The sequence below is a fragment of the Populus nigra genome, chromosome 19, assembly GCF_951802175.1.
Source record: "Populus nigra chromosome 19, ddPopNigr1.1, whole genome shotgun sequence".
Lineage (NCBI taxonomy): Eukaryota > Viridiplantae > Streptophyta > Magnoliopsida > Malpighiales > Salicaceae > Populus > Populus nigra.
In genome coordinates, this window is record NC_084870.1 from 1,564,750 (window position 1) to 1,574,305 (window position 9,556).

Below are 9,556 nucleotides of genomic sequence, written 5' to 3' on the forward strand. Positions count from 1 at the left end.
GAGGTAAAGCTTCTTTTTTTGACTGTCACCGTCGCTTTTTGCCACTTCATCACAGGTACAAAAAGAACAGAAAAGATTTCTTTGTTGGCAGAGTTGAAAAAGATGTTGCATCCCCGCGTCTTTCTGGTGAAGAATTGCATAATGTTGTCTCAGAGTACGGTGACATTGTGTTTGGCCTTCAATCAGGTAAGCAAAAGTTTCCTGATTTTGGTTTGACCCATAATTGGGTAAAGCGAAGTATCTTTTTTGAGCTTCCTTATTGGAAGACCAATCTGCTCCGCCATAACCTTGACGTCATGCACATCGAAAAGAACATGTTTAAGAATATTTTCAACACCATCATGGATGTGAAGGGGAAGACAAAGGACAACATCAAGACTAGATTGGATATAGCTTTAGGAAGGTAGATGAAGCATGATATCTTGAGAATATAATTGCACCCATGTTTTAGAGACGTTTCAGTTCTGTAATCAGTGTTAATTTTGACAAGACAATCCCCAAGTCTGAAAGCAATAATATTGTATATAGTTAAGAATTAACGTCATGATGAAATCATTGGGTGCTAAGAAGAATTAACACAAACAACAGAAGAAATGACAACGATTTTGCCATTTTCACCAGTTGAAATCATTAGGTATATTCTTAAGTTTCTTGTCTTCAGATTTTGTGATTTTGTTTACTTCATTATTACAACATTATTGAGCAGCTTATTCCCAGAGCTTTCCAATCAAGAATTCGCAATCTTCTTGTGGCACTGGTGTTTTAATGATCTTTCAAAAGCAGGCGAGGTTTATGTACCTGTTAAATGAGATTTCAACACCCCAAGATGAACAAAGAACCACTCAAGATTGGGTTCCTCTCTTTTTAAATCTCAAGCGTGAAAGATCACGCATTGGAGCCAAATAAAATGAGTCACGGATTCATCCAGTTTCAATCTTTTATACAAATTTAATAATACAATTGAAAAACAAAAGCAGCAAATGTGCATACATTGAAATCTCCACAAAACAGCCAAAATAATAATAATTTAACCTTTTCCCCGAAAATAACTACAATCCATATGATAAATCAATTGACAAAAACCTAGCTCAGCCAAAATTGAACAATTGATGAATAGCACAACATATGATATATATGAACAGGAAAAAAAATAAAATAAGAAATGACCGCCATGAAAAATAAAGCTAAGACTCACAACCACCACCACAACACCACCTCACCCCCACCACCCACCCGGAGCAAAAAAGGAAAGAGAAAAAGAACAGAAAAAAACTATAGGTGACCCATTACTATCTCAACCTGCAGCAGTGGTACATAAGATGCATCTCAAACGAATCACACCAGAATCTTTGTTTTCCTCATCGTAGTCATCCTCATCATTGCTATCAAAGTCATATTCTGACATCCTGGAAGTGGCTCCACTCCCTTTTTTTCCACTTGCAGTATGCATGGAATCCATAAGACAAGACATGTGATAAGCATGACAGCAAAAGAATATGACAACCGATACATCTAGTATAGAGAAGGGATCAAAGCACATGCAACATCTTGTGTCTCCCCTAGTTTTTGACTTAACCTCCATGGCTCTTGCACCTACTGTTCTCCAAATTGCTTGAGAATCCCCTCTGCCATCCCTTTTCACTCGAGCTTCTTCTTCATTGCTTAAGCAAAGAGCCCGTCTTGCTTCTTTGTAATATTTGATCAAGAGATTTACACAATCAGTCTGTATGTCTCAAAACAGAATCAGAATGTTAGCAAGAAGAAAAAATTGTTCTATTCATATGAAAAGGAAAGGTACATGAAGCATGATACCTTGAGAATATCATTGCACCCATGTCTCAGAGACGTTTCAGTTCTGTAATCAGTGATAATTTTGACAAGACGATCCCTAAGCCTGAAAGCAACATTGTATATATTTAAGAATTACACATGATGAACAGTGTCATCTTGAAGCATAATCTAATTAGCATTTCCACACCAAAACAGACTAATTAGCATTTCCACACCAAAACAGACTACAAGGAAGCTAATAGGAAATCAGTCTATCATCAAACATGAGCAAATATACAGCTTCCTTTGTGTAGTTGGCTCAGAACTCGGTTCTTAATGCTAAATAAAAACTATTGCAGCTTTAAAAAGTATCTAGGCTATTTTATATGTAACACTGATCAATCATAATGAATTTTGCATCCAAAAGGGAGAATAGAAAGTATTCTCATTTGATTAGGACTATGGTTCCTTAAATCCTACTTAGAAGACTCGCTAACTTGGGGCAGGCTATTTCATATTGGATTTTATTAGGCGGGGTCATCAGGAATCCGTGTTCCGTAGGAGACATGGAGATCATGTGTTTGCAGGTTTAGTCATGTATAATGCCTTCTGTCAATCTGTTTTTGGTGACCAACTTCAGACAACAATTTAGACTTCAATTATGGCCCTTCTTGTATCTTCTCAATAAGGTTATTTGCAAGCTAGCCTCGTTGATTCTAAGCCATGGGTAATTTACTTTAAAATACCTTGGATTCCAATGCAGTTAGATGTTGTCCTTGTTTTTCAAAACAGCTAGATTGCAAAACTTTCATTTAAGAGCAGGGGAGGATTGAATGAGAAATTAAACAAAACAAGTTATCAGGTGCACTAACCGAGGTATTTCCAAGCCATTGGGGACCATATTTACAATGTATAGAGGATCAAGATTGCCAACGGTGTGCTCCAACAATACCCCTACCTGCCAAGTTGCAGAAAAGAGAAGGAAACTCAACAAACATATAGATATTTTGCATGACAGAATGTGTGAAGAACAACAGCAATCAGTAGAACAAGTCCTAAATGTACCATTTCAGGTTTGTGAAGACATTGCCTAATTAATTCTTCCCAAAGATCATCATCATGCTGCATAGTTACAAATTCTACAGCCTGCAGCCACAATAATGTTTTTTCTTATTGCTGCCAATACTCGCAACAAAAAACAAAAAAGAAATAGAAGAACATCTGATGGTTTCAAGCCAAATACAATAAATACCTCTTCAATGTCCCCTAATTTGTTTATGATGACAGTTAGGGCCTTTTTTGAGTTTCCCATTCTTCCAAGTATGAAGACTTGCTCTCTTAAAAGATCTCTTTTGACACAAATGTCATATGCCTGAGATGTGAAGAGTTCAACTGATCAATTCATTAGTAAATAACTACAGGAAGAATTGACATCCATTGACATAAAACATCATAATTGACAGTTTATTGACTATTCAAACCTTCTCAAGGGTGTAATGTTGGCTGCTCCGGAGAAAAGGAAGTAGCATTTTCAGATCATAATCTGCATAAAGCTCTACCTGTCTCGATAAAAATAAAAAGGTCACAACAATCATTACATATTGCAGACTGCACAGACATGTCAATCATTACATATCGAGCAGCTAAAAATAAGACCAAATGCTGAGACATTAACTTTTTTGTCAGCAATTGGAATGGGATGAATCGTTAGGGAGAAACCCCTGTCATGGCTCCTCTCAGCAATTAAAAATGGATCTTGTAGCTTAAGAAAGAATAAAAACATGACCTTTACTAAACTGAAGCTTGACAACAAGGTGCAGAGTTGCGGAACAAGTAGCTCATTTTTGACAAGAGTGACTTGATCATGATGGCACTTAAATTCAAATTGGCAGATAGAACAGCTGAGACAAAAATGATATTGTGACAAGGTGCCATGTACAGCTTACTTGCATCAATGACATCCACAACACATTTTCATGGCATGTCACAATGTATAAATCACTGTAATAAGAATGAGTGAATGTCTCTGTTCATGTCACTTCAATTTTGACACTAAGGTCACAGCATTCAAGATTATCATGTCCTTTTCTACTACTACTAGTAAAACTGTAAAAGAAACCGAAACCTTTACAGAAGGAATAATTCATTGAGTTTAACACATTATAGATAGAAAAAGAAAGAGTGTCAAAAATAAATAGCCAGCCTTCTCCATACCTGCATATCATGAAAATCCTTTCCAACATGTGGATTTGCTTCAAATAATGCATGAAGATATAAATGTAAGAAATATTTTGAATCACACTTATTGCTGGCAGTCAACAGTTTGGAGACAACATCAGGAGGAGAAATTAAGTCCTTGTTCTGGATCAATAGAGGAACTGCACGCTTGCAATCAAGCATCATCAGTTGGACAACCTGTAATTGAACAAGCACAAGCAAAAGAATTAAGAGTGAGTCAATCACATGATGAAATAAGAACAGGTTGAATAATTAAACAAGCTAGAAAGCAAAAAGAAAAACCATCAATTTTTGCAATAATATGCAGAAAGCATAAAAATTTCGGATTCAAAATATCAATAATAAGGCTCCTTTGAGGTCAATTAACTTGCAATACATATTTGTGACAGTCAAAATGTCAGCAGGACTACAGGCATATAGTAAATATCTAAAAGGTTGTTTTTGGAGACAAAAATTTAGGCTCAAACTCAACATTTCAAATGGAGATACAAATCTGATCTTACATAACAATGACAACAGAGTAGGAAAACCACAAAAACCAAACATACAACAGCTGCTTCACCTTATCTTGCAGTCATACCTTTTCGCGGATTGCATCATTTAAGTCGTGTTTTTCAATGAAATCAAATATATCTGGCTTCATAAGCTGAAAGGTGAAAGCCAACAAAGAAAACAAATAAGAAAAATATGTCAAATAAAATTAATGCAACACCTTGTTTCCTGAATCATTTTAAACAGACAAAACCACTGCTTTGTTTATGTGCATATTCACAGGAACATACTTACATCAGCAAAAAGTGAAAAGGCTTTCTCATATTGCCCATCGATTACATATAACTCTGCTAGTGCCTGATATCAAAAGGAGTTGTGATTAGTGACATGCAACATCAAATTTCAGAAATCAAACAGCACACACCAGTTTTCTGACCAACCTCCTTGAGTGCGTCAGTCATTGAAGAAGTATTTAGCTGAGAATCTATGGCAGATATAACAGGCAATGCAGAATAAATCACAGGTGGCCAAGATTTGACAGTTGCCAGGAGATCTTTATGAAAAGACGGATTTGTTGCCAGAGCTACAAGAGCAACCTGTGCATCGAAAATACCTAGATCATGAGCCAATGCAATAGAGAAGTTATGAAAGGAACTGCATGAAGTTATTTTCACTCCGCTAACCTCATAGGCAGTATCACGAAGTCTTGGGTTTTCTGTTGGCATGTATGGGACCAACACAGGAAGCTGACGCAAATGAGCAAAATGGAAAACCCATCTGCAAAAGGAAGCCTCTAGTCAGTTATTAACAAGGAATGCAGAGGAGATATCAAATTAGTTGCTTTTCTTAAATCTTACCTCTCCCAAGCTGAAGCAGACCCTCGCAACAATTTGGGACACAAAGATGCAGCTTCACCATATTTCCTTTCCACAATCAAATGATCAAGATAATTGGATCCCACCTGTGCTTATAGCATAAAAATTTAAGCCATTACTCACTTCAAAAGAACATGGATCTCAAAGAAGGACCACATAAGACAAAAAACAAATTAACAAGAAGATATCTATCCTGCATGCTTCTTTTTCTAAAATGAAAGATAATCATTACATGCAACTGCAGCATGAAAGCTTTATAACCTAAAACTTAAAGAACATATTGACGAAAAGAAATGAGTGGGTAAGACAGGGCATCACAATGCTTAAGAGTTCAAATAACACACAAATTGAAGAAACCATTATCCAGAAGAACTGTTTACTATGCATGCATCAATCAATATTGTGCTTCCAATCTTTAAATTCCTGGAAACCAAGCACAAATAAACTGAATGCTTAGCATTATCATGTAACGCGTGACTACTGAAATTTACGAGCACATGCAGAGGAAAATTAAAAAACTAGATTTATAACCATAAAGAAAAATGAAACAAAACTCATTTGATCATTTGTGCGCTGATAAGGAAGAGGAGAGGGGAGACAGAGCTGTACTTTTAAAAAGCAACACCAAATTATATGCAGAAATTGCTAATTCATAAAGGTGTACTTAAAGAGAGACAGCAATGAAAAAAATTAGTTTCTGCACTGTAGCAAAAAGGTCTTCCTCTACAATCAAGATCAACAAAATGTTGTCATTTATTTAATTATAAAAGAAGTTATATGTTGTACTTGTTGTACGTTTATGGCAAACCTCTAAATCTTTTAATGTTGTCTAACAGATAAATAAACCAAAATACCTCATCAATGAGTTCACTCCTGCCCTGACCTGCTTCAACTGCTTCTAATGCTTTTTCATGCCAACCATGTTCTAGAAGCCACGCAATATGATCTTCAGTATCCCTAACATAGAAAAATAAATTAAGTTCTCTTGAAAACCAAAAGAGAAAACAAAAACAAACACATGCCCAGGCTGGTGGATTGGGGAAGTTGTGGAACTTCAGATTGTTTTGATAAATCCAAGCTTAGATGCTTAACACATAATGCTCATGATAAGCTCATGCTTTGAATCATAAGGTGTCAATTTGGAAGGGTGAATGGGTGAGTTAAATGAGTTAAAAGAACGAACTAGGCACTCACAACACTGTTGATACATTACAGAAGAGAATAATTCAGGATATAATTCAAACTGCCTATTCTTGAAAAGACAGCAAGAATCATTTAGAACTGAAAGGTGTTCTACAATTAATTTAGAACACCATCGGAACCATCAATACCTACGAGCTCATAGCACAGGCAAGGAAATAAAATGACTCTCTTCAAAAGCTAAAATATGAGTAAGAATCAATGATAACCTAGGCTTTGCAATCACCACATCCTTTGGGGATACGATATAGTATAATGGTTCATCGCCAGCAGCCCATTGACCACCAGCATAGCTGCTACCTGCTTTCACATGAAAAAGTATTGAAGCTATTCAAATGTAGTCCTCTGGTATAAAAGACCATGAATTTCAAATAATCCAATATGTTAACCTGAGAAAGGAGCATGAGCAAGGGAATAGTCCTTCGCCTTGTAATGCTCAAAACGATGTACAGGTAGGGCATCTGTTGCAAGTTCATCATTATTCCATGTAACTACACGTACTTCTGGTCTCTGTGCATTGCCCTGATTAAAATAGATAATTGAGCAAATACAGTTTCTACCTATTTCCACAAAAGTGACTTGCAAACAGGTTTTCATCTTTTAAAACTAAAATATTTGCAGAAAGGAGCTAAATCACACTGGGAAGAAACATGTCATTATCAACAATCCATTCATAAGCATGCTAACAACATAAATGAAATACAGCAAACATAGAAGCAAGCACCGAAAACCAAAGATTAAGTTCTGAAGAGAACAAGATCAATTAATAAAAACTGCTAAACAGATAAAATATCTACAAGAAACATAAAACCCATGCCTTGTCCTGAAACAAGTAATTGTCAGAAAGAAAATGAAGAAAACAAAAAAAAGCAAAACCCTCAAGCCCATGGAAGTGCACAACTCCATGACATAAAAAATGGTTCAGATTGCTAGCATTTTCAAGATGTAAAATACTAAAATTTGAATTTATGATGTTTAAAAAGATGTAGCAAAATCATGAACCTTAAAAAAAACCTGTAAAAGCTTGAAGATAAAATGACCCCAGACTAGAATAAAGACCTCAGGAATACACGTACACATAAGCAGTGTGTATTTCTCCATAAATGTTTTTTTACTATTGTCATGGATCTAAACAGGTGAAGACCTAATTTCATAATAAATTGCTATCAAGATTCATTGTTTATCTGCAAGAGATGAACTAAGATATGGATCAGAGTTCATAATTCAATAAAGTCCACATAGAATTAAAGAGAAGATACCTGTCTTGATGAAATGGTGCTACTACATTCCTTCTCTCCATCTTCTTCCACAGGAATGTAAGCTAGAACAACCAAAGAATCACCAAACGGAGCAATTCCTGAAATATAATAGGTGGTTTGAAAAGAAGCCACAATATCCACCTGGTTCATACTAGACATTGGAACATGCCTATATGTCCCATTGGCACCCTTTTGCTCATTAGCTCTTATTGATGCTATTTTCACAAACGTCCCCCACCCAATAACCAAGAGAGTATCATCCTGGATGTGATGGGATGCCACAAAACCAGAGAGCAAAAACATTGTTGTTAATTTTGAAACCACTAGATTCAAAAATATAATAAACACAATGAAAAGAACAGTTGAAAGTATTCAATCAACTTACAGGGTCAACATTTTAACTAACCTGCCAAACCAAATGAGGGAGCAAAAGCTCAGGACGCGGACTCCCCCGCGGTCTTTCAATAAAAGTTATTCTTTGATCATTAGCGGCATCATAAACTTTCACACCCGCGTCGTTAGCCCACGCAATGAGACTCGTTCTCCACTTCACAGCATGTATTGGACCTTCACCAGAGTGCAAAACCTAATTGCAACAAATAAATTCACAGCAGCATTCAATAAAAAAACCAGACTCTCAACCAGGTACACGATACTCATACTAGTCCATACCTGGTCGCGGTAGCCTAGCCATTTTTTGGAATTAAAACACAATTGACCAGCTAACCCACCAGCAACAAATCTTTTAGATGCTTTTCTAGAATATCCAGGGTCTAAAGCGATTGCCCTCATCGGCCGATGATATTCAAACTTCAAAACCTTCTCGTCGGTGAAAAGACTATTAATTACAACAGTGCCATCATCTGAACAACTTCCTATATATTCTCCTTCCACATCAAAGCTAAGATCATTAACCACCGCCGTATGTGCCGCAAATTCCTTAACCTAAATGCAGAAATTTGACAAATTAAAAAGCAATTGTCTCGAAAGATACAGAGAGAAAGCGATAGAGTGAGGTGTCACCTGGTTGCCGAGGAAATCGAGGATGTGAACGGTGCCGTCGAGAGTTCCAAGAGCGATCATACGTTCGGCAACAGCTATACACGACGCCGCATCACTGGATAAAAGGGTAGGTATGCTACCTCCCATTCTTTGGTACTTGAGTCTCGGTTCCTCTTCTTCTTCTTCTTCTTCTTCTCGTTCTTCGTCTTCCTCGTCGTCTTCTTCTCGCTCGTCATCGCCGTCAACGCCATTCTCCGACGGAATTGGAGTCATTTGGAGGATTGTTGGGGTGTGTTTGGTAGATAAAAGAAAGGAAGGAAGAAATGATTGAGACAGGGAGATCTGTGTGTTTGGGTTGGGTTGGGTTGGGTTGATGGTGGTAGTGCTGACTCTTCTTTTTTCGTTGAACAGTGGTAGTTAAAGAGTAAATTATACCTTGGCCCTATAATTTACAAGACGTAATTTAAGTAGTCCCTTTTTTAAAAAAAAAGATTATTGAACCTCTATTGTTTGGGATTTGGATCCTCTCTCATGTTTCCAAGAGAACATAACAGTTCATGTTAGTTTTGAAATCGATGATCTGTTTTTTATAAGATGAATAAAACACAAGAAATTAAATTATTTTCATTTTAAACACGTATTAAATCATTTTCATTTAATTTGAGTTTATTAATTTATATTGAATTAAAATGAGAAAACATAACAGAATGGAAAATGAGA

General features: G+C 36.4%; 1 protein-coding gene across 1 annotated transcript; it reads right to left on the reverse strand.

Annotated features, from left to right (window-relative positions):
- Nucleotides 1–919: 919 nt before the first annotated feature.
- On the reverse strand, nt 920–9,218 carry LOC133680061 (vacuolar protein sorting-associated protein 41 homolog). Its single transcript, XM_062102865.1, has 19 exons — nt 8,858–9,218; nt 8,507–8,779; nt 8,241–8,420; nt 7,835–8,095; nt 6,965–7,097; nt 6,785–6,875; nt 6,230–6,332; nt 5,358–5,461; nt 5,184–5,277; nt 4,941–5,096; nt 4,795–4,857; nt 4,589–4,654; nt 3,985–4,185; nt 3,252–3,329; nt 3,023–3,142; nt 2,836–2,916; nt 2,643–2,728; nt 1,813–1,894; nt 920–1,723 (listed from the first exon to the last, which is right to left on the reverse strand). The coding sequence occupies exons 1-19, from the start codon at nt 9,107–9,109 to the stop codon at nt 1,295–1,297; spliced, it is 2,853 nt and encodes a 950-aa protein (XP_061958849.1). The 5' UTR covers nt 9,110–9,218; the 3' UTR covers nt 920–1,294.
- Nucleotides 9,219–9,556: the final 338 nt, after the last annotated feature.